This window comes from Phoenix dactylifera, chromosome 9 (assembly GCF_051530095.1).
Source record: "Phoenix dactylifera cultivar Ajwa chromosome 9, Ajwa_hap1_PhDact_Kaust_v1.1, whole genome shotgun sequence".
NCBI lineage: Eukaryota > Viridiplantae > Streptophyta > Magnoliopsida > Arecales > Arecaceae > Phoenix > Phoenix dactylifera.
This window is the reverse complement of record NC_143198.1, coordinates 31,279,090-31,304,348: the sequence shown is the minus strand read 5'-3', so window position 1 is coordinate 31,304,348 and position 25,259 is coordinate 31,279,090. Positions and strand designations below refer to the sequence as shown.

General features: G+C 36.8%; 1 protein-coding gene and 1 pseudogene across 2 annotated transcripts; one reads left to right on the top strand and one right to left on the bottom strand.

The window, feature by feature from the left end:
• The first annotated feature begins 901 nt into the window (after positions 1-901).
• LOC103708326 (long chain acyl-CoA synthetase 4-like) lies at positions 902-15,964 on the top strand. Its single transcript, XM_008793203.6, has 19 exons — positions 902-1,315; positions 1,654-1,717; positions 1,831-1,920; positions 2,832-2,888; positions 3,165-3,213; positions 3,492-3,568; positions 4,886-4,925; positions 5,013-5,107; positions 6,555-6,722; positions 6,926-7,036; positions 7,105-7,192; positions 8,164-8,230; positions 8,571-8,646; positions 8,756-8,873; positions 11,717-11,962; positions 12,360-12,499; positions 14,661-14,843; positions 14,967-15,086; positions 15,753-15,964. Exons 1-19 carry the CDS (start codon positions 1,173-1,175, stop codon positions 15,786-15,788), a joined length of 1,968 nt encoding a protein of 655 aa, XP_008791425.3. The 5' UTR covers positions 902-1,172; the 3' UTR covers positions 15,789-15,964.
• Positions 12,365-25,109, bottom strand: LOC103708377 (spermidine synthase-like; annotated as a pseudogene). Its single transcript, XR_016396588.1, has 6 exons — positions 24,882-25,109; positions 24,393-24,597; positions 23,369-23,703; positions 22,872-22,976; positions 22,721-22,793; positions 12,365-20,970 (listed from the first exon to the last, which is right to left on the bottom strand). The product of XR_016396588.1 is annotated as a spermidine synthase-like (transcript).
• Between the last annotated feature and the right edge of the window lie 150 nt (positions 25,110-25,259).

The following is a 25,259-nucleotide window of genomic DNA, read 5'->3' as shown; positions in this document are numbered from 1 at the left end:
TTAAATTAAAAATACAATCCATAATTTTCATAACATAATTTACTGAATATAAAAGGTACTAAGAATATTAAATACCTAGCATGTTCATCGGATTAGATTTTGGATTGGATATCGGATTCGGTTTTGGTTTCGGATTAAAAAAACATTATAACTATAACTTAAATTAAAATTAAATAATTTTTAATTTTAAAATTTATCACAAAACTATTATTATTTAATTTTTATTAAAATAGTTGCAGTTTGAGAATAAGTAAAATATTTGGACATCCATCTTCGTGCTTATGAAGGTGTTGTGTAGAGTGGCCCAATATAAGGATGCACGGATGACCAAGATCCAAAGGCGCTCAACTTTTCCATTTTTGCCCAGGCATAACGAGCAGAGGACTATGGCTTAAAAGTCGGCCTTGCATCCTCCAGGACCACCAAAGGATATCGGCGCATCGTATCGTCTCAATCGGGAGTCAGGATTAGAACTCAGAAGCCCGTCTGTCTGCTAGCTGGTCTGAAAAAGGTCGTAGGCAAATTTAATACGCCCATCTGCAAGTTACATCATACTGTTTACGGGGCTTATCCCTCTTCTACGAAAGAATTTATACGGACATAATTAGTTCGAAAAATAAAATTTTGAATTGTTACAAATGGTATCAAAACAGGTCTAACCGATAATATGTGGATTGGAAAATACTGCAGCACGGATTCATTATAGCTGGTCGTAGTGTTTATGATTAGAATTGAATGAATTAAGTAATCCAAATAATATTTTTAGTTAGTCAACTTAGATAAATTCTATTATTAAATAAATAAATAAATTATTTTTTAAAAAAAAACCCTTGCTCCCACGATGTGCGAGCCACCCAATTACTATCCAAAGGCGGAAACAACCCGCCGATCTCCCCATGGAAACGTTTACGGGAGACAGGGAGGGGATTGACCGGAACAAGGCTAAGAGGACGAAGAAACGAAATGGAGGAAAATACTGAAATAACCCACCACCTACCGTATCCGTACTCCCATCCGATGCCTTTTGGTCACCGGTTCATTTAAGGGCAAGAAATTCCTATGCAGATACATTATATATGGAGAGCGCAAGGAAGTCCCGAGTCCTGAAGTCCTTCTTGAACCTCTATTAAGATACCGGCAGGTGGGAAGAGGCGCGGCTCGGCTCGGCGGAGATGAAGAATCTTATAGAGGTGGAGAAGGGGAGGGAGGCTGCCGACGGCCGGCCCTCCGTTGGCTCCACATACCGGAGCGCCTTCGCCAAGGACGGCTTCCCACCGCCCGTTCCCGGCCTCGACTGTTGCTGGGATGTCTTCCGGTATTTTAGCAGCGATCGCAATCTATATTCTTGTTTTTTCTTTTATCCTTTCGAAGTCTCTACATCAATTTCGTCTCCGATGGTCATAAATCTCGCAGATCAAGAACCCGGATTCTACCGTTTTCTTTCTTTTCTTGTCGATTTTTTTTTTTCGGATCGTGTTTCTTTCTTGTTCCTCTCTTTCTCTTGAACGGTTCCATCTCTGAGTAGCTCTTCTTGTAAACAGTTTATATTAATGAAATTCTTTAAATTGTTGATGCTGCAGTCATCAGATCGGGATTTTTTTTTAATCAAATCTTGTCGTTCTTTGTTTTTCCTTCTTTTTATCTGTGACTCAGTATGAGTGTCGAGAGGTTCCCTGAAAACCGAATGCTCGGCCGTCGTGAAATTGTTGATGGGAAGGTGAGTCCGCCTTTGATGCTATCGTTAACGCGCTATATACTTTTATTTGTTTTTGACTTTTTGTTCGATTGATTCCCTTGTGTACTTTTTCTTTTTTTCTTTTCTTTTTGCAGCCCGGTAAATATGTCTGGATGACCTATAAAGAAGTATATGACATCGTGACGAAAGTAGGGGCTTCGACACGGAGTCTAGGAGTTGAGCAGGTAAAACTAAGATGTATGTTGTTTAGTCAGGTGGGTGTCTAGTTAGAGTGTCCAGAACATAGATATTATCATCTTTTAGTAACATTTATTGTCAACTTCTACCTGCCTGACACCCCTGTCAATGTCATAATTTATGAACGAGCACACTGATTGTTTTGTTTTTCATGCTTGACCAAAAATTATGCTGCTTCCCCCACATATGGTTGCCCTTTCAGTGAGAAAATTGCATGCTACTTGATATTCTGGGACATGAACGCGGATATGTACGCAGGGAACTTAGAGGAATAATGATATAGAAAAGGAAGGGTATCTGTATTGATAGTGGCCTCTCACAACCTGTTACAGAAAATTGGGATTATTTTTTGTCCCAATATTCGCCGTTTTGGTACTGGTGCCACACTAGTACAGTAGTGGTACGGTATGGTATAATTTTTTTTTTGACGTATTGAGTGTCAGTATGCTATTCATATCAGATACTGGTACCGAACTAGTATAATATGGTACACTTCATAGGTTCGGGCTGGTATGGCGTATTTTGGTTTGTCCCCTCATGTGAAATTTTAGCCATAAGTTAATACTGGTCTTTTGTTAAAATTGTCTCTCTCTCTGCATCTGAGATATAGAGACTTTATTTATGTTCATAGTATGGTTGAGAAAAAGTTATCTACTCTTTCATGGTCATTAATCTTCATATCCACACCCCCAGCGTTGTATTTTCCTACGAGTTCTAAAGTTTTTATGGTGTCAACCTATTTTTATGTTTAAAGTTCACTGATTTAGTCCATAGTGAAATTCTGAGCCTTTGCAAATTGCAGGCGTGGATCAACTGTTCTCAAAGTTCACAGTAAAAACATGTTTGCATTGATAAATTCTGGAATTAATCAGTTGATCTTTTTATTGCTCCTTGGCAGGGTGGTCGTTGTGGTATCTATGGTTCTAACTCTCCTGAGTGGGTCATCAGTATGGAGGTACAATGTACTTTACATGCATTCTTCTGATTTTAAAGCTTTTAAGAAAGCCTTGGATCCTTTTAACCGCCAATACTGAACATCAGGCTTCATGTTGGTTAACTATTGTTTTGCGAAAAAATAACATTTCTATTGAATCTTGAGTATTTGAATTTCCATTTCGATCCATGGATTTATTTTGTATCCCTTATAGTTTTTTTTTTTGTAAATAAAAACATTCCTTACATGTGTTGCAGTAATTACATTTTTTCTTATGCATCCACATGGCCTCTGCAGGCTTGCAATGCTCATGGGATTCACTGTGTTCCCTTATATGATACTCTTGGTATGTAGTGTCCTCTTTCTTTAGTTGATCTTTGTTAATGTACTAAAACAATTATTCTGAAAACGTAATTACATCCAGCCAACATGATTCAGCAAATTGTGATGAGGTCGCATGCACTAATATCTTGCAACAGGATGCATGCTAATCAGTCCCAATAGTTTAAGTGCCTTTACCCTGGATGATAACAGTGGGAAGGAACTAATTATAGAATCTAAATTCATGTTATCTTTTTGTGATTAATGCTGTACACCAACTCTTGTTGCTTGCTGTGGCTGTAGGTGCTGGGGCAGTAGAATTTATTTTGTGTCATGCAGAGGTTCAGATTGCTTTTGCAGAAGAGAAAAAGATTGGAGAGGTATCCTATGTTCAAAGTTTGGTTATGAAATGTTTCAGCTTACTTTGCATGCATCAGTTAAATAATAATATTCTTCTGACCGAGGAATTCTGGATTATACCTACTCCGGTAACAACAAAATATGCATACTGAAAGTTGGAATGGTACAATGAAGTTCTTAACATTGAAGCATATTGGCCTAAGGCAATTTAACTCTGGTTTAAATTGTCAGTGTCATTTACCCCGAATCCATGCAAGTAACACTAGTCTCATAACTATCATCTATATGGGCTTTACAGCTGTATCTGAGTGCTCTATTTAGGAGTGGTTATCAGTTTGATACTGAGTATTTTATCTGTGTATGAACATTAACACAATTCCCTATATCTAAGCTTGTTATCTTCCTTATTCATTTAGACATTTTCCAAGTTCCGTATGTTTCAAAGAGTTGCTCCCTAGTTGAGTAAACTCAAGTTTTGTCTTATAAGGTAGGCCTCTCTATGCGTCAGGTTTCATGACAGGCCCCTCTCTTATCTAAACTTCAGTTACACAGAAATATGTATACCAAAAGTCGGAATAGTACATAGAAGTCCATAACTTTGAAGCATATTGGCCTAAGGCATTTTAACTCTGGTTTAAATGATCAATGTCATTTACCTTGAATCCATATAAATAACACTAGTCTCATAACTATCATCTATATGGGCCTTCCAGCTGTATCTGAATGCTCTATTTGGGATTGGCTTTCACTTTGACACTGAGCATTTTATATGTGTCTCAACATTAACACTATTCCCAATATTTGACCTTGTCATCATCCTTATTCATTTAGACATTTGCCAAGTTTGAGATGTTTCAAAGAGTTGCTCCCTAGTTGAATAAACTCAAGTTTTGACTTATAAGGTAGGCCTCCCTATGCCTAAGGTTTCATGACAGGCCCCTCTCTTATCTAAAATTCTTTGCTAGGAATCTGGCTCAATTTTACAGGCTGGTGGTTGTTAAAATTTACTCAATCTTTCCATTGAACCTCAGCAGTTCTTCTTCATTGTTAACCTCATTTAAATTGAGAAGCTTTAGATCATGACAATGAAGATATCTATGGATGCATATTCGCAGTCACTGTTCGTTTATAAAGCAGTTCTTGTCGAATTTGTACTAAAATAATGAAGTCACATTGTTTGAAATTTTACTCTATCAAGGGATGTTTGTCTTGTATTGGATTTGCTGGAAGTTTCTAAAGCCAGTGTTTAATTTTCCCTGTTCTATTGCACAGTTTTATTTTGATAGTGTATATTGGTATTCTTTTACCAATTTTTGGTGAATGATTCAATTTGCCAGGTGTTGAAAACCCTTCCTAGTTCATCCAAATTCTTAAAAAGTAAGTTCTATGTAATTGCTCTGCATTTCAACTTTAGTGCTTTCTGCATTCCTTTATGTTATGTTTATACAATCATTTCACATGCAGCAATTGTGAGTTTTGGCAAGGTCACCCCTGAACAAAGAGACGAGGTTGAAAAGTCTGGTTTGGCAATATATTCATGGGATGAATTTTTGCTCTTGGTAGGCTGTTTTCATTGTTGAGATTCCTTACATGTTGTGAATGATGCTTGGGATCTGGAAAGTACCTTACTTCTAGTTCTCGTGTGAAATATTCTGTATTTGCACTAATTATGATATGTCCATCTTGCCATTCTGCTCAGCGTCCAGTTATTGATGTAAAATTAGACAAGGAGATTATTTATTTTTTTTGCACATGTATGCATGATAATAGCTTTAACTATAAGAAAATCTAGCATTCAGAAAAGAAAATCCAAGGAAGAACCTCCTTGTGAATAAAATCAAATGGATAATTACTGTGGCTTCTTTTTGTGTCGGAATAAAATATCTTTTACTCTATGTAAGTTGTGTTTTTATATCTGTTAATATGTTATATACTGATAATATGATCTTAAACTAGAGTGAGCCTTAGTACATCATTAAACAAGCTTATCTAATCCTGAATGACTATTTTCTTCCACCTTTATTGAAATGGAGTGAGGGCTTATACATAATAAAGCCGTGAAAAGAGTGGCAGAGACAAGCATAGGTAACAGGGTGATCAGTAGCATTGGTTGCTTAGTGCTGAACCATGAATATTGAGATCTAACTAGAATTTATTGCTAGGAAATACAGGACGAGAACCCTAGATTCAGGTACATATTTTTATTTTCAGACACATGCAGCAACTGGTCATATTTTTTTCTTCTTGTGCTGTAGGAAACATGAAGAATTTAATGAATAACTGGTGAGGGGGATTTTGAGTGAATGAGAGAACAGCTGGTCATTGCAAGAAGTTCAACCCCTAATTGTGATGGGACTTATGAACAGGAAGAGACTGGATATTACTTTAGTAGGATAGAAAATTGTAAAAAATGATTGAGGAGGTCCAACATGATGTTTCTAAAAAAGATAGGAAGCGAGAAGAAATATGATGAATATCGGACTCTGTTGTGCTGTATCAATTTTTAACTTTTCATGTGGAGTTAATGACTATTTTTGGCAATAAATGGTTTATTTTGTGGTGTTTACAATATTATGTAATTTGTAGATTTCAGATGATGTTCATTAATCATGGCTTATTCTCTGGATCATTCCTCTTTTGTTTCTTTATCATATATCATATTCTAACTTGTAGGACATGATAGTAATCAAGGCATATCTCTGCCATTGGTTTTGGATACTCGAGTTGCATCCTGATCATAATTATACTCATGTTTCACTCGGCAGTATTGATATATTTAAAATGAAATGTGCAATTAACCTTTTTTTATGTGTTGGGTAAAGTGGGTCCACCTTGCTAAACAAAAAAGTCTTTGCTTTCTGTCCAGTTTCATGTGCCTGAAAATGTACATCAACTTTTCTTTTTATTTTATTGAAGTTTGTTCTTTTCACCATTATTCAAGAAGACATACATCATGGAACTCTAGAGATTTTTTTTTTTTAAATACTTTGGTATTGTTATGTACAGGGAAGTAATCAAAAATATGATCTTCCAGTGAAGAAGAAAACTGATATATGTACTATAATGTACACCAGTGGAACAACTGGTGATCCTAAGGGTGTGATGATTTCGAATGATAGCATTGTGACTCTTATTGCTGGTGTTGATCGGCTGCTTTATTGTGTGAATGAACAGGTAAGTCCATTTTTCCTTGTTTTAATTACTAAGTTGTTTTGGTGGAAGTCCTCTTACAAGTGAAACCCAAAGCTGGGTGGCCTTTTTCATATCTTGTTTTTACAGGTTGCCTCCAAATTACTGTTATGTTACTCAATAAATTATTGGTTTAGCATCTATTTCCCCCCCTAAATTTGGCTTGTTTGATTTTGTGATTATTACAGTTGCATGAAGATGATGTTTATTTATCTTATCTACCCCTTGCACATATCTTTGACCGGGTGATTGAAGAGATGTTCATCTTCCATGGGGCCTCAATTGGATTTTGGCGTGGGGTGAGCCTTTTAACATAAGATATCATTTTATCTAATTAGAACGCCTTAGTTACAGGTTTTATCTTCAGGATGTCAAGCTATTAGTTGATGACATTGGGGAATTAAAGCCGACTATCTTTTGTGCTGTTCCACGAGTCTTGGATCGCATTTATTCAGGTAGCGTTTGCATTGGAAGTATTCAAGCCTGTTGCAGCATGTCTATGTGCTAATCTAATAATAGTCTTAATTAAATTCTTATGCACATTATAAATATTTGCTTCAACCTTTATCATAAAGTGATATGATTCTCATGCATATTCCATAGCTTCTTGCTATGTTACCTGCACACTTTGATTTAGCCTAGGGTATCCATACCTGACACTAAAACATGGATATTGGCACGACAGTAGGACATGGTTCTGTAAGAGAAGTTTGAAAGGATACAATGCTATTCTCACATCCACTGCTGACACGTGAACCAAAGTCCATGTAACATAGGCATCTTGACCAATCTATATGTGAAAATGTAGTTCAAGTGTACTTTTAGGCGTTTGGAATAATGAAATCCTTAGGCTAGAAGAAGACATAACCATTTTAAACCTTCCCAGGCCACAAAGATTAAAACCCTGCCAATCAAATCCATTTGGCCTTGGCTGCAAATTTGGTGACCAGTCAATCCTCCATTTGGTCTGGGTCTGTATTCAGCTGTTTCAGCCAATATATGGTGGTCCAATAGCCAAGGATAAGGAGCTAGAGAGATTTGAAAGGATAAAGTTCACTCTTTGGCTTGTGATGCTACTATTTATCAACCCTAAGAGAGTTGATGTTTGTAGGTGTTTTTGTGCAAAGCACTAGATTTAATAGGGTTAGCACACAAAATTAAAGAGAAGTATTAAAGTTTAGGGTCATGTTATAACATAATGCTCTTTACTTATGTAATAGATCAAATTTGTTTATCTTTCCTAGTTCGACCTGCTCACCCTTATCAGAACCAACATATTGCAGCAATATCACGGGAACACTACATGTTTATTCTAGTAGGTTTCTATTGACATGTAGTTCAAGGGGCTATTGCCCTTTTCATTTTCGAGGTATGGATATTTATCCTTCTCCATGTAGGACTTATCTTATATTGTACTGTTTCTCAGGACTGCAAGCGAAGATTTCTGCAGGAGGTTTCCTGAAGAGCACATTATTTAATATTGCTTACAAGTAGTAAGTATTCTACAATTTCTAGTTTCCAAATCATAATATTTTGCTCTATTATGGATATATGCGGATGTCTAGTATTCACTTTATGATTTTATTTCACACTTTTACCTTCTTCCTGCTGTATTTCTCCAAACTTTGTTGCATCACATATCTTCCTGCCCGTTTTTTCCCCTTTGTTTCTGGCAATAGGTCTATATTTAATGGGACATTTGTTTCTTGAGAGGTTATTACATGTAACATGTCATGAGGCTGGAAGTCAATGCTGTACACTTTTAAGTTTATCGTCTTAATTTGTCTCTTCACTGCTGACTTTCATATTAATGCATGAGTTGGGATTTCACAGCAAATTTTATAACATGATGAAAGGAAGTAAGCATGAGGAGGCAGCTACAATTGCTGACAAAATAGTTTTTAAAAAGGTAATTTAAGAAAACCAGAGGCATATTACTTCAAAATCTGTATGTTCTGCAGAATGGTCCTTTTATGTCCCTTCTCTTCTTTGTAATTTTGGATCCATAATCTATTTAGGTAAAAGATGGACTTGGTGGGAGAGTACGGCTTATTTTATCTGGAGCAGCTCCTTTAGCTATCCATGTGGAAGAATTTTTAAGGGTGGTGACATGTGCCCATGTTCTACAAGGCTATGGTATACAACTTTTGCAGAATTAACTATTTTCCTGTATTCATAACAAAAATTAGAAAATGGATTTATAATCTTTTCATCACTGAATTGTAATGAGATGACTTTACATGTGGCAAGATAGATGTTTGCTTCTTAAATCAACTTAAGTTCTGTCACTTTAGAATTATCTTTTTATGCCTGTGGATTGACTGCTCCTCTTTAACATGAACTGAAAAGCAACTCTCTTAGATGTTTGAGTTTTCTATTGTGTATTTGACCAACATAAAATTTTGGACTTCCAGTGCGTGTATGTTTTTTAGCTCTTCCACTAACCAGTTATCTTTATTAGTTACATTTCTTACAAAAAATAGAATAACTTAAATCTCATGCTAAATGCCCAGAGCCTAGTGTCATATTTTAGCAAATTCAACATCTTATTGTCTGGTTTTCATCTAGATTTCATTTCAAAATTTAACAAATGGACGGTTGACCTTAATCTACACCTTTATATCATCTTACATCGTCCATTTGCAACTGGGAGATATACAATAATGTTACATTAGTTTAAGATAGCAAGGAGCAATCCTCCAAGGTTCCCAAGGACATGGAAATACTTCATATGAAGAAGTGATCTTCTGATATGAGGTATCTTTTGGAGAGAAAAAAAACAATATCCACAAATTGGCAATCTTTTGAAACAAAAATACAATATCCACAAATCGGGCATGCATTATTTGATATCCTGAAACCTGTACAAACTCTAAGAATCAGTGGAAAGATGCACATGATGATAATTGGAGACATAAACATGAAAGCTAGTTAACTAGATCTTGCAGTATATAGCCTGATCAATTTATTATTAAGAAAGTGGCAGATATGCACATATCACCTTCACTTCAATGTTAGTCCACCTTATTAATTATATTTCTAGAATTTCTGCATCCATAGAATGCAAGGAAAAAGCTTGTGAAATTTACAAAGTCAAAGATTAAATTTAAATCCTTGAGTTCTTTTTAATTTTCATCGAATTTTATGTTAAGGAAAAAAAGCTTGCAAAACGTGAAAGAACTTTTTTGCAGTCAAGTCACTAATACTTGTCTCCAACCTTGTGTGTTTACCTCTTTTATCCCCCTTCTAGTAGAAACAGTTGCTATTTGCTTTGCATGGTATATTTCAACTGTCAAGCCATCAGTAAAGACTTTTGTAACTTTTCCTGCCAATGCTGGTCTGATTTTGGAGTTGATTTTGCTGAACTTTTCAATGTGATAAAAGATTTTTTTCTTCACACAAAATGGAATGGTTATAGAAATTGTAAGAAGGATGTGAAGTGATGGAAGAATGTTTTAATCAAATTAGAAGGGATAGGGATTCATCAAGGGGATCTGGGAATTGATAATTGTGAAGCAAAGAACCTTTATGTGAGCATTACTCATTATGGTAGAATGTGATAAGTTTGATGCACTTGTCCAAAGGGAAGGGCTATTAGAAATGTTAACAGCAAAGACTGAGAACGGGTGTGGATTTTGAAGGTTAGAGGGTGCACAAGCGATCGCATAGCCTCCATTTGCCATCCTAATTTTGATCAATATTTATGCATAGCCATAGGAGCTGCTAGGGCACCAGGGTAATGTCTGCAGTTAACAGGGAAAGAAATGGTACAAAGTTTGTTAGCGTTGATATGTGCCTATTCTGTTATTTAACGTCAAAGTTTTAAATCCTGGAGGCAGAACCGTCCGGTTTTTTCGTGGAATGGGACATGCCTCCATCTCGCTCTGTCCTAACACTTGGGACGGAGGATATCCTAGGATGTACCGATCGGGTGCTAGGATGATGGTGGGATGGTCCCATCTCAAAAATTGGGACAGCATCCCATCATGGCATCCTGCAAAACGTCCCATTGGGATTTGAAACCATATTTAGCATTTTTTTACTTTTATGTGTTATGTAGTTTGTTAATTTTGCTAGTGATTTTTTGGTTGTTTTACCCGGATAAAGGTATCTATTATGCAATTCCTGTCTTTAAACATCTATAGTTGGTCCATTAAAGCTTTAGACAAAGAGAGCAATTATTTTTAAAATATAGAGCACTGCAAGGATATATCAGTCATCTACTTTAATATCATTTATTCCTTGTGATTTTGTGCTTCGACTTAAAAGCTGAATACTACAGGGCATGTGCAAGGATCTAACATGTTTTCATCAGCTTTGTAAATTTTGGGAGATGTGAAAGTCAACTCATCTTAATCCATGTAGATTCTTATAAGGATTTTTTTTAGATGCCAGACTCACCTGTGTAGGTTCATTATTTAAACTGATTTCTTAGAAGGTTCAAGCTTTTCACTTAGTGCATATGTGATAATATCTGTTCAACATAATACAGGTGCCTTTTGCAACAGTTTATAAGCATGTAAAGTTTTGATTTAAGTTTGCTAACTACACGTGATCACCACAAACTATCAAAATTAGTTCTCAATGCAACTACTTCTGTGGACAAGAAGAGAGTTGCAATTTAATGTATCTGGAATTGAGTATTTTGATTCTTTTGTTGATTTTCCTAGGTAAGTAGTAAGCATGTAGGACATGAGAAGTAGGGAGCTTTTGTTGATACAGCAAAACTGTACATATTGAAACTTGAAATAGGTTATGCTTGTTTTATATGTCCTATTACAGCATCTAATCAACGTGGCTTGTAACTTGTAAGTTAAACACTGCCATTGGTTGATTATGAATATTGTGTCAGTGTCAGTTGTCATGTTGTCAAGAAATCCCAAGCAAATCAAATACTGCATGTTTAAAGTCTTAAATTAGGAGATCAAATCAGAAAATGATTTAGTTAATTTTGATGGTTCTATTTTTTGTCATGTTAGGTCTTACGGAGACCTGTGCAGGGACATTTGTCTCTTTGCCAAATGATCTATCGATGCTTGGAACAGTAGGCCCTCCAGTACCAAATGTTGATGTGCGCCTGGAGTCTGTTCCTGAAATGAACTATGATGCTCTCTCAGAAGTGCCTCGTGGAGAAATCTGTGTTAGGGGAAATACTTTATTCTCAGGATACTACAAACGTGAAGATCTTACAAAGGAGGTTATGATTGATGGCTGGTTTCACACAGGTTTGTTCTGCTCAGCATGTATTGTAACCTGTTATATGTTAGTTTATGGTAAAGAAAGCACAAGTTAATGTAATAATGGCAAAGAAATCTCCATGTTAAGGAGAATATATGCTGTCCTGGGGATTGGAGCTACACTAAGTCAACCTGGTTGAGCCTGGCTATTGCAGTCAGCAAGCTTAGATTTGTAACAAACATAATCTATTTGTAAGCATTTACTATGGAATTGGATACCTGTTGTTTTAACCAATATAACCTTAAGAATATATATCTAAGCTCAGTTCTACTCCTTATTGAGCATGCATCAGTTATATATAACCTATTTTTCCAATATATGCTTCTGATCTTTACATGGAGTTTTTGTTGGACGTGCTTTTTTTATGTTTTTTTTTTTCTGCAGGGGACATTGGTGAGTGGCAGCCTGATGGAAGTATGAAAATCATTGATAGGAAGAAAAACATCTTTAAGCTTTCACAAGGAGAATATGTTGCAGTTGAAAATCTGGAGAATGTCTATGGTCTTGTTCCTGATGTAGACTCGGTATGTCTCATTGCCCACAAACAACTTCTGGAAGAAAGGATCTTGCTTTTCATGTTTCATTTGAAGAAAGATATGTCACCTCCCTAGATTCCCTAAAAATTAAATGTCTACGAAATTGCCTGTCTCCTCTCCATGACCTCTCTGCGGACCAGATCCTACCCCAATTTTTCGTTTTTGAGTGAATCTGCGGATGCAGCATATCAGCATCATTTTTTTCCATGCAAATATAATATCATATTTTTTTTCCATTGTTATGTACCATGCTCCTTATAAAAATGAAAGCTGGCTGTAAACCCTAATGTCTTCCAATGTGCAAGCATTGTTATATTATAATCTGAATCTTGTTTAGTTTGCCCTGTTCTGCCTCCGGCTAGTTTTTCCTTGTTACTCCTATGTTTATCTTTGTATAAAGGCAAGGCATCATTTTATTCAACTCATCTTCTCACCGGAAAATAAAAGAAAATCTTCCGTTGAAAATTTGGCACATGAGACATGAACTGCATAGAATCTGTTTTCAGATTTATTATGAAAACACTCACAGTTAGCGCAGGTTGAGGCAGGTGTTTTTACATTTCTTTTCTTGCCATCATGATAAGAAACTTGCCTAGTGCAAGACATTGGGTCAGGAATGTCAGGAGAGATGAAGATTAAGAAAACAAATGATGATTTCCAAGTATCAAACTGGGTTTTTCCATAAATTAACATGTGAGATTATCTTCTTCTGTCAGCCGTTGATGAACCAACTTGGGGAGGAGACAAGTTCTCCTGGCTCTTATGCTGTAAGCAGATATGGTATATTAGCCCAAGAGATGATATGGACTTGCATTAAGCAATAAAGGTGTGATGAAGATGCCTCTAAGGAAGCCTGTGGAAATGAGGATTTTTAGATAGCTTGCATTATTTAAAAATTTAGACCATCAAGCTTGCATCAAATGGATAGGATAGAGCTTTTTGGTTGTATGTGTGGAATATGTGCCATTTTTTCTTACAAGATAATGTTGAAACTAAGTAAATAACCTATTAGTTTTCCTTGTTCCAATCATCAAATTATGTTTAGTTGTTAGTTTTAGCGTTATCTAACCAAGAATAACGTGTCTTGGACCTATTATATCAAATAATAAACATATTATATCAAATAATAAACAGATAGATGAAATATTTTTAATAGAATTAAGAGTAAGGAAGAAGAGATGGAGAATTGTTTCTGGAATATTATGTGATCAGTGCTTTGAGATTTCAGTGAAAATTTTGCGGTATGAAATTGAAACTTGCATGGTTGTGTGGTTTTGGATGTTGCTTAATAAATAATGTGCCACATATGATGAGGATGGCAGAGTTGGGAGTTCAAAGATGTATCCGCGCTATAAAATTAGGAAAGGAAGAGTAAAGACCTAATACAGTAAAAGAATCTTAAAGTTTGAATTTTGCACTAATTACAAAGTAATCAATAATCAGTTGACATGCCAAGCTAGTATGCAACGGAGATCAAAGAAGGCTTGAATAGTGGGTGCACTATCTGTTAAAAGGTTAAAAAGAGGAGGGCAACACTGATAATGAGAATTTGCAAAAAGAATCTGCTGGTGCCGGCACTGATAGTGTTTGTAGCCAACAAAATGGTTGGGTTAAGCTTGTTGGCTGTGGGGTTATGGTTTAAGCAAATGTTAAAGAGAGATGGAAACATGAAAGAACCAGTCAAGTTAGTTCTCTTCATTCAGCAATTTTAAAAAGGTTTGATGACCTAAGGTTCCAGCTAAGTGAACAATTGATTCATAATATGCTCAAACTTTATTAGTTACTAGAAAAATTAAGTGGAGGAGAGAAGAGATCAAAGGGATGATGCATGTTACGTTACAGTTCAAATTGACATGCATTCAGTTGGCACAGGAGTGAGAGCATGGTCCTGGAACGGATTTAGCACTATAATCTTACAATTCACACTCCTACTCTTGTTTCAAGGGAATATCAAGATGTGCATTCAATATCTGATGTCTTATATCAGTTATTGATATAGCTTTTTTACATATGTTGTCTATTGACTTCTCCAATTAGAGAGCAGCTGCACATTGTAATAACAGAAGAAATTTGTTATTCTGAAATGCTTAATTTGAATTGTTAATATTTGTTTTATAAAATGTTTTCTCATGAAAAATTGTCTTTCCAGATATGGATATATGGAAATAGCTTTGAGTCTTTCCTTGTTGCCATAGTCAATCCCAATAAGCAAGCTCTTGAGCATTGGGCTGAAGTTAATGGTGTAAGTGGGGATTTCTCTGCAATATGTGAGAACAACAAGGCAAAAGAATACATTTTGGGGGAACTCACAAAGGCTGCAAAAGAAAAGAAGGTTACTTATTTTTTAATCTGGGTTTGGCTTTAATTATTTCTTCTTTTATATGAAGAAATTCTCAAATTTTAGTCTGATTTCCTTAACTTATTGGTTTACTTGTTATCTCTTAATCGTTGGCAGCTGAAAGGTTTTGAGTTCATAAAGGCAATTCACATGGACCCTGAACCATTTGATATGGATCGTGATCTGCTTACCCCAACGTACAAAAAAAAGAGGCCTCAGCTGCTTAAGTATTACCAGGTACCACTCAGCTGTATATATATTGTGTTATTCAAAATCTTAGGTTTTACATCACAGATCTGGTTACATAAGAAGGGATGGGTTGCTGTTGGTGCTGGATATGCACAAATTCCACCATGTACAATAGCGTGGGGCTCTCTCCATTCTCGTCATATCCACAAATCACTAAAATCTACTGTAAATCACTGTGTATCTTGTGCATTCTATTAGCACGCCAACGAAGCATGTTTTGCCCGATAGGGAACAAAAAAGGTTCTTATCTCTCAAAGATTTAAGGCCCATTTGGTATTGATGTTGTCTTCTATTTTTGCTTTCAAGGGTCTAAGAAGATTGAACTAGACTGAACAAATATGTCTGATTTTGGTTTTTAAATTCTTTGTAAAACCTTTAGAAATTTTGGCCGCAAAGACTTACTGCTTTCAGGGGAAAAAAAGTGAAAATAAAAGCAATAAATGGTAGAAGTTCCATGCAATTGTCATCTCTACCGTCAATCTCTGTGTGGTATTTCACTTATATGCAAGGGAACAAATACACAAAAAAATAATAACACCAAACAGGCCCATAATTATTATATTCAGCATCCAACTTTTTCCGTACCTACTATGTTTAGAATCCAACTTTTCTGGTAGAAGGTAAAACTCTGATCATGTTTGTTTGTTTTTTCAGGGTGTCATTGACAGCCTATACAAAAGTGTGAAGTAACCTTTTTACCCATGCAACTGATGGAGTTTCATCTTATGGAGTTAGCAGTCGGAATATCTTTTGCTCCTTTATGCTCGTTGTAATCGAACAATCACTTATGCTGTGGCATCCAGTGTACATACGTTCAGATAATTTACACTACGAGATTATAGAATATTAATTTCCATTTGAGAGCACATGTGAATAGCGTAATAGACGACGGGGCAAAATATGGATCTGGTAAAATGTATCCCTTGATCAAACCAGAGTACATGATTTGTTTTTTTTTCCTACTCGGTGCATTCTCATGGTAGTTCTACAACTTCTTATGAGATAATTAGTTTTAGCGTTTACCTCCCGTACAAGAACACCTAATGCATGTGAAAAGAAAATTGGCTGCAAGCATAATGTATGCTTTCATGTCTAGGTTGAGTCTTCTACGAAATTTGAAAGCTTTTTGTGTGCCTCACTTGTTATACCGTGAACAGCCATTCAGTAAGCTCTCGATGGCCATTTGCTAATTGGACTTATGACTCTCCCCGGCGGGCAAATAGAAATTACAGAGGGTAGCTTGCCGGAAAGTTTACATAATTTGATGGAGCCCGATTAGAAATGCAGAGAAGAAAATAGTGAGCCACTGTATGTAAATACGTTATGAAAGAAGACAAAAAAAACCTATCCTATGAGGAGAAGAAGCAAACTTAGATGATACTAGAGAGATGATTAAAAAAAACACAAGAAAAATAGGACCGCTGAAAATTTCAAGGGAGAAATCATTAAGAAATTTTAAAAAAAAAAGTAAGAAATTTGAAAGCTTCCAAATTTTATGCCCTTCAGGCGGTAGGAGCGAGTCGTTAACCATAAAAGCACTTATTGGTCGCGAATAGAAATTTATGCGTCTGCCAAACAGCACGCGGAATACTATACGAGTAACGGAAAACATAATTAAATAAAAGACATCATGTAGATTTTTTTAATTTTTTCTTTTCTTTTCGTGTAGGTGGGGTGGGGGTGGGGTGTTTATCCTTGCACGATGATGCTAAGGGGTACTGCTAACTGAATACCCCTAAACTCCCTCCCCCCATATAACCCTAATAAAAGCAGCATCCAATCCCAACTTGGTACAACCTGGAAGGAATCTTCCCTAACACCATACCTGGATATTTGTGACATTTGGCCACTATAGTATATCTCCTTTTCCAAGCCAGCAAATATTTCAACGTGCTATAAAATCACTAGAAGAATACTATTACAGCAGATACTTGGCATCTCAGCATATGTACCAACGTGGAGACACAAGCGTGGGCATATTACCTGGGAATTATTTTGGCTTCCCTATCATTCTGTCAAGTCCTGTATTGTCATACCGAATACCCAAGGTATGGGCAAGATCTGATAATGCGTTCTTTGCTTAAGAATCTTTGCTGCGTGGTTCAAAGATAAACATAGATAAGATGATTTATCTTCTTTAGAGGCAAGTTTTCCATATAGCATGCAAACACAGAATCTCTATCTGGAATGAAACTTATAAGTGTAGCTAAAATATATAGAATATAATAGAAAAGAAGAGACAATTTAATCATTTTTTCCCAATAACAATACCAAGATCTTCAACTATGGCAATTGGAATAAGTACAGTCTAAATCTACCAACAAGGACCCATTGGAGGACAAGTTTGGGGCCAACAACCGCGGTATTCCAACTCCAATAACCTATATTTAAGTTGTTGCAATTAGAAATCTTGTAGTTGTTTGCCCTACGGTGTGCACCGACTATCCCATCCTTTCTCCCGGCAACACACTCTTATCTCTAATTAGATAGGTCGTGCCTCTATTATCATTACTATAAAGAAATTAGTGTGTTCAAAGCAAGCACATGCTCTAGATAAATTAGCATTGGATAACATCATAGGATCTCAATCCTATTTTGTTGGCCTTTGGGATTGGAGTAATGATTAAGAGGGTACGTCCAAGGCATTCATATTTTATAGTTAGAGGTGAAATTTTTAGATTTATGAAAGACGAGCAACTACAAAAGCTTTTGCTGAGGATGTTTTCATTAATTAAAAATAAAAATTGCGAGCACAAAGACAACTAGATACTACCCTAGTCTCAACCATGAATGATGCCAACCATGGACTAGCAGTTGCTGCTTTCAAGACTTTGCCACCACTTTATGAGAAATCAAATTTTAGGGTTCTAGAGGGAGTGACTGCAAGGCTGATATAGAAAGGAATTGATGGAAGGCACCACCAAGAGTAGAGTTTGCGGCTTAATTGGACTCAAGATGGGGAAACTTACTAGGTCTAAACATGGCAGCAGGCATTGACAGATTGAGAGCCCTTTCTTGATTCTATGGGTGGTGGCATATGACCGTTTTAAGTGATTTGTCTAGTTATTTTTGGTAATGAACAAGACAATAGCCTACTAACAATTGTAAATGCATTCTCCGCAGCCAACTTCTTAGAGATAGGCCACAGAAGTTTGAGGCAATAACAAATTTGTGATGCACTTAGATGTTTTGGACTGCACGCGCACTACAACGATACATTTATTTCTAAATTTCACTAAAGATATAGGAAAAATTAAGGGACCATGTACCAAGATTTACATCCTAGTGCTTCTATAAAAAGTAAAAGACAATTATTACATAGAACTCTTCAAAGATTAATTTAATCAGAAAAAGGGAACTGACAATCTCAAAATAGGTTTGCAGGATAATAAGACATGTTTGCATCGCAAGCCATTATGCCATGGGATTTCTTTGAATTACTGCCTCATACTATGACTCAATCAACTTACAAGATTACTCCTATAAATACAAACTTTATTAGCAAATATTATGATTTGGGAACTTAAGCCTTAACTAACCAATAATAGCGACTGGTCTAAAGCAGAGCCTACTCCCAAAGTCCAATGCCAATTGACATTGGTCAAAGACATCACATATATAACATTATAGGAAATAATATTTGAGATCATTTGTTAGGATTGAGAAATAACCAGTCGCCAACTGCCAACAGAGTAATACTTACCTCTATCAGTACCCAATTTAGATGCTCTTCCAAAAATAATTATGCTAAGAAAAAAGTCATTATGATGATAGGAAACAATAGAATGTTTAAATTTAAAGAGAAAGAAGAACTCTGATCATAATAATATTATCAACTCAATCATGACAGTAGTGAAAGTACCTCTGAATTATAGAATCTAATCTTCCTCTTGCCTCTGAATGCCACTTCCTGCTTCTCGATTGGGTTTATTGGATCCAAGAAATTGACAGGTCAGCCATCCATTGAGCATAACAAAAACCCAAACACTCATTCCATACTAAATTTGATCAATAAAGTACCTTTGTTGAAATGTGCCTTAGTATATGACATTCAATGAATCTATTGTTGTGCAGTGGTTTCTAAAACTTGAACATACCACAGGTACATGCATCTCCCTTAGAAGGTAATAGCTATAATAGAGTAAATACTTGTTTTTTGTTACTGGCAGAACTAGTTCAAAGCACTATGAAACAAAAAAGTAGGCCATATGTCTATTGATGGAGAGATCTTCAGAATAATATGAATTGTAAAAGAGATTCATATGTACCTTCTGAATTAGGAGCTGACTATTTATAAACATGGCATCTTTTCTATTGCTAAGCAGGCTAAACAATTGAGACACATTTGCAGATGACTCATGACTCCTGTCTCAATAACTTGTCACTGTTAGGTGATGTTGAAAAAAGTAGACAGATAAATCCCAAGAAAGGGAAGATGCAATAGCTCAAGGTGAATTTGGCACAAATGGAGTATGTAAATTTCAGAACACAGTATTGAATAGAGCTTACAACTCCTGGGAGGCACTTCCAACACAACATAAAATAATTGGAAGTACCTTCTTCCATTCAGAATATGATTATGCACAAGGAGACCGTAAATGTAATTGTCACGAAAGTAAGAAATTCAAAACAAATTAAAACATCCATAGAAGTTGAAGGAAATCTGAAAACTGACTCGTGCCAAATTTCGTAAAGTTGCCAACTTGGCAAGTGATATATCATGAAGACATGAAATTTTGCAGTTTTTTGCTCATCAAAGAAAATGCAAGATACTGCTATAGTTACCCCCCTCCTACAACCATTATACTACATTAAATTCATTTTCAATTTTAAGCATCGTACAAAGTCTTAAATAAGGAGCAAAACCAAGACATAGTTCTACCTACACCCAGCTCTGAGTAGGTTTCCCCTGCCAAATCAGGAGCTTCCTATCAAGAAGAACCTGGTAACATATTATACAGATGACAAGAGAAAACAGTGCACTGCTAAAAACTTATCAATGTGCCATGCATTACAGGAGAATTTAGTAAATAAAAAGATTCATTAAGCGAGACAATGTAAAAGGAGAATTTAAGTGTAAAGACCTAGAACATGTAAGAACACTTGTCCGGGCATAATGGATAGAGCCCTTGAAGGTCTCAGACAGATAGAGAACATATCTTGAATCCAACGTCCGCAAAACCATCCCGAACCGGACGGTTCTAGCTGTTCCGTGCCGTCTCGGTGGTGGTTCCGGCAACGAAAACAAAATCTATTACCAGAAGCGGAGAAGGAAAAGAGAGAGAGCGGCGGAGGGTGGCGGAGGCCGGCACCGCACCTTTCGCGATTTATCTAGCCGTTCCCCTGTATCGTTTGAAGCGGGGATCGGCCGCTTTTTAATTTTACGATTCTTAAGTGAAGTCGGCAAATCGCTTGCCGATTTCATTTAAGAATAGCGAAATTAAACAAATTTGCGATTCTTAAGTAAAGTCGGCAAGTGATTTGCCGACTTTATTTAAGAACTGCCAAATTAAAAAGCAACCGACTCCTGTTTCGTTCTCCGCGTGAATTGCGAAAGGGCCTAGTGCCGGCCTCCATCGGCCTCCCTCCCTCCCTCCCCCACTCTCTCTCTCTCTTTTCCTCTCTCGTTCTCTCTCTCCCCCGTTTGTTCAACTGTGTCGGTATGGGCCCGGTCTGGCACGATGCAAGCCCGTATCGACTTGTCCCATTGGAGAACTGGTACGGTGCCCGGTACCGGTTCCGCCGACGTTGCTTGAATCAGATGTATATCAAGCTACATGTTCTCCTGCTTGGTAACACAGTACACCACCAGATCTTAAACCCATTGCAAATGTCTCAAAAAATGGCTTTTCAACAAGCTCTTGAGCTGGCCCTATAATCAAGTGATAGTAACAAAGATAAATGAGAATAGATTCACCGAGGTGTAAATGAGATGCAGCAAGTTGAAAAGCATGCCAGTTGCTTGTTCTAGTTACATGCATGAAGACATGAAAATAGGTACAAGGAAAAAATTAAGAAACAATGACTAATTGGTGAATAGATAAACAGTTATCCCAAAACATCACACAAGTGATGAAAAAGGACTAGTACCTAAACATTATTTAGTTTCACTTTTTTAAAAAGAAATATTATATGTATCATTGTTTACATGAGCCCAAATGCATGATCTATAAAGTAGGTCAGATGATAAGCTCCTGCCTTGTCCAGGAATTCATAATCATTTCAAAGAGGATTAGCTTCACGCCAAGTGGCAGTTATACAATTTCTTCGTACCTTCGTGGAGCATATAGAGCCTTTTGTGCCAACACACACATGGAGTAAGCTTGCTTGTTGCTGGTATTGTACTAGAGCAGTTAAGCAATGATCCAAACAAATCTTGATGAAAATGAAAGATGGAGTAAGCTTCTTAACTACTATGTCATCATTATCTAGCCACAACTTATTAATTAAAGACAATCCAATATTTGCTAAACAAAAATATACCTACCATGTACAAGATGTCAAAAGGCTTCCAGTACAATGATTTGACTACAAACTGATGTCTGACGCGACACTTTCTTTTCAAGAAAATTTATTTATTTTGCATCATCTTCAAAAGGCATGCAGGAGGTCACCTAATTTGTATTAAGAACTATAGTAATCTTGTTGAGCTATATAGATCCTCTAGTGAGTTTTAATCTTATCTGTGTGGTTTGTAATATTGACCAAGAAGAAAGGAACACTCTATTGGAAAATACAGCATAGAATTCATAAACTATCAGCATATAATTCATTGGCTAACATTATATTTACCTAGTATAATAAACTGAAACCAACTTGCATCCTATGGAGCATCATGTCTTGCCATATGAGAGACTGGCTCATCGAGTGGTCATTGACAATTGTGTTTCAGGGATGTTTTCAATTTTTCACCAGCACAAATAGCAACTCTATATGTTTGTGAGCATGGAACAGAGTCTCTTTTATAATCAAAGATGTAGGTGCCAGCCATGTCAATCTGCGCTGCTCGGCACAAATCATGCCAGTGAGTGAACAGGCATGAGGCAGGGCCTTGTGCTGGCTGTGCCAATGCTTGGCATGCAGCAATGCTAGTGCATGTGAAGAGTTGGCATGGCATGAACAGCAGTGTCAGTGTCCATTGCAGGGCATTTAAACTCTTCTTTATGATAGGCCATCATAATCTTAAGCAACCTTGCAAGGTGGAAGTTTGTAAAGAGTGGTTGCATCTCAGAACAAATTATCAAGTATATAAATTTCTAGCATAAAATTGAAGGGCATTATCCTAATGTGCCCTCTTTACAGTTAAGATACTAAAACACGACAAAAACTTCATTGGAACAGAGAACCTGCAACTCACCTATTGGGTCTGATGAATCAACAATAACTGTATCATGCATCTCTTCAGGAGCATTTTGTAAGAATTCAACTGCTGTAAGAATGTCAAACAATTGATCCTACGTATTTTCCAGGAAAGACAAGGCTGCCCAGCAAACATGAAGATGCTTCTATATTGTATAGATGTTCCCGTCGATAATTCGAACAATCAATTACAGCAACAACAATAAAAGCAAACTCATGAAATGATGATAGAATTTATGAAGTTACCAAATTATTCAACTTACCATCACCAACATGTAGTTGAACACGAGGGTCCTCGAATCCAACAGAGAAATCTGGGAAGAATTTCTTGCAAACCTACAAAGAACATAAACAGATATAAGCAAACAACAAAAATATACTGTGGTGTATGCAGGTAAGGATGTAACAACATACATCAATGACCAGCTGATCAATTTCACATATGTCTATGCACTCCACAGAACAATGTCAAGAAAATTCCCGAAGCACTCCACCATCACCACCCCCTATGACCAAAACCTACAGCAGAAGCTCCTGTGAGTTATGCAAAGATGTATAACCTTTATATTGTAAAGTGCAACACATAATAAGGGCATGAAATCCAACCATTACTAGCAGAGAAAATATAAACCTTATAAAGTTAACCAGGCTTTTGATGGTGAAGGAAATACTAATAATCTGGATTATAGGGGCCTGAGTATGAAATCATGGATTTCTGTGCATTTAGAATACATCAAATAGCAAATTTTGGATTATATCTGAACAAATATTTCTAAGTTCAATATTATGTGAAAATAAGATTCCAAAAGCAAATATGTGATGATCACGACTAAAAGAATAATAAGCAACAAAATTGCAGTATCCTACCAAATGAGATTAATATAGCAAAGCTGCTGCAATAAATAAATTACAGTTTTCAGGGATGGAAGTGAACAAAGAGGAAGATGGGCAATCATCTCTTGCTAAGTGCATTCATCGTTATCCATTAGCTGGACAATGCCATCGAGCATGAGTACTATTCCATAAACAGAAAACTGCGGGAGAAAGCAAGCAGCAATACCCTAGTCAGTAGTCACTATATAAGCTAAAAAGGACCATGGCGGCTACAAGGAGACATTTTCCATCAAAAAAAAAAAAGCAAAACATTTGCAGTTGAGATTAATATGAACCTCAAAAACCAGGATCTCTTGGTACTCCGACTTTCCCTGATATAAGATCTATACCACTTTCAAGGAGTGAGCTTCTCCTGTGCATAGCAACGCAAATGCATTAGTCCAAGCATCTCCTATCTCAAGAATATGACTTCTATTACACCTCCATCAGAATGCAGCTGCTGTGACCAGGTTGATTCCAAAAAGAGAAAAAGAAAACCTTTTATTTTTTGAAGGCCAATGATAATAGTTGAAACTGAAGAGGCATCGAAGAATTGTGAATATATGTTTTTCTGTATCTATATCCCGATGTATATAAGAGGCAGAAATGACCCCAAACAACTTTGTTACAATTACAAAAAAACAGGCTTCTAAAGTGTTGGTTTGCAGTGTGCAGAGTTTTCAAAACCCAAAAAACACCAGCAGCCATAAGAGTATACATTCGCAAAATGCAAAAACTGCCTTCACATAGCCCAAGTACCTGGAACGTAATAGTACGACTTAATCATGTTGCATGGTTTTAAATGACTCCGTTCTAGAAGTTACACCTGCCATTCTTCTGACATGGTGATAACAACCCAATATTTAATATCAATAAACTAAAAGGAGCTGAAATAAACAATGGCATTGATTTATTTTTTTCTAGGAAAGAATCCGACAAGCAACTAAAGAGGCAGCAGAATGAATAATGCAGTAACAATCATCTAATAACTAACCGGAACTACCTCTGTGATATTCAAAAAAAATAGCGAGATTCCAGACAAGAAACTCTGTATCTACTAACCGGAAGGTCGACCAAGATTCTGAGAACCACCCAGAAACCACGGTGGCATGGCATTTAGGTTCGAACTCGGCCACTGCCGCCCGAGCTTTAAGAAGGGAGATCCTCCAAGGAATCCTCCCAGCTTCCAGTCAAATCCGGCGTCTTGGGACCACCCAATCCTTTTCCTCCCTCCATGAATCCTGTTTCTCTTCGTGGCTTGCAGCCTCTAACAAAACCATTCAAACCAAAATATTAGAAAAGAAACGATTTCCTGAAACTTTTCCAACATAGTAAAGATTCTTGACGTAAAGAATGCTATCAGAGCTACAGAAATCGCCGAAAAACTTCTCTGAAAAGAAGGGTGGAATCAAGAAACGGAGTTCTTCGAAAAGATTGAGAACGATTAGAATCGAAGTGAGATCGATAAATGGAATCCTCCATCAGAACCTTAGAAGAGCTCGGTGAAGAGGGAGAAGAGGGGAGAAGGGCGAGGGTTTAGGTTAAGCTTGCCTGGTTTCGAGGGCCGAGCGAGAGCTTGAATGAGAAAGGCGTCGATGACTTCTTGGAGAAGAAGAAGAGGGTTTCTATCCTCGAGGCTTTCTTTCGAGCGATATTCCCGCTCCCTCTCTGCTGAGCGGGGACGAAAGCAAATTCCGACCGCTTTATGCTTCCTTGCACGTGTCCCACAGGTGCCAAATACCAGCGCCGCGAAGAGTTGCGGATGCCAAAAACCTTCATTTCCCCCTGAAAATATAAAATGCTGAAGGGCTTGGGCCTATTCGACCACAGCCTAAGCCCATAGAGGAGAATCAGAAACACGTGCTTGCTTCAAAATTCGTTCCTTCCTGTGATGCGATAAGGACCCTCCGATCCAAGAGCCTCTTGATG

What these genes read in the sequence shown, in the direction of transcription:
- LOC103708326 (XM_008793203.6), top strand. Translation starts at nt 1,173, where the DNA reads ATGAAGAATCTTATAGAGGTGGAGAAGGGGAGGGAGGCTGCCGACGGC. An exon ending in TTTATTGTGTGAATGAACAG is followed by an intron (nt 6,723 to 6,925) that starts GTAAGTCCATTT and finishes TGATTATTACAG; the next exon opens with TTGCATGAAGATGATGTTTA. An exon ending in CTTGGATCGCATTTATTCAG is followed by an intron (nt 7,193 to 8,163) that starts GTAGCGTTTGCA and finishes ACTGTTTCTCAG; the next exon opens with GACTGCAAGCGAAGATTTCT.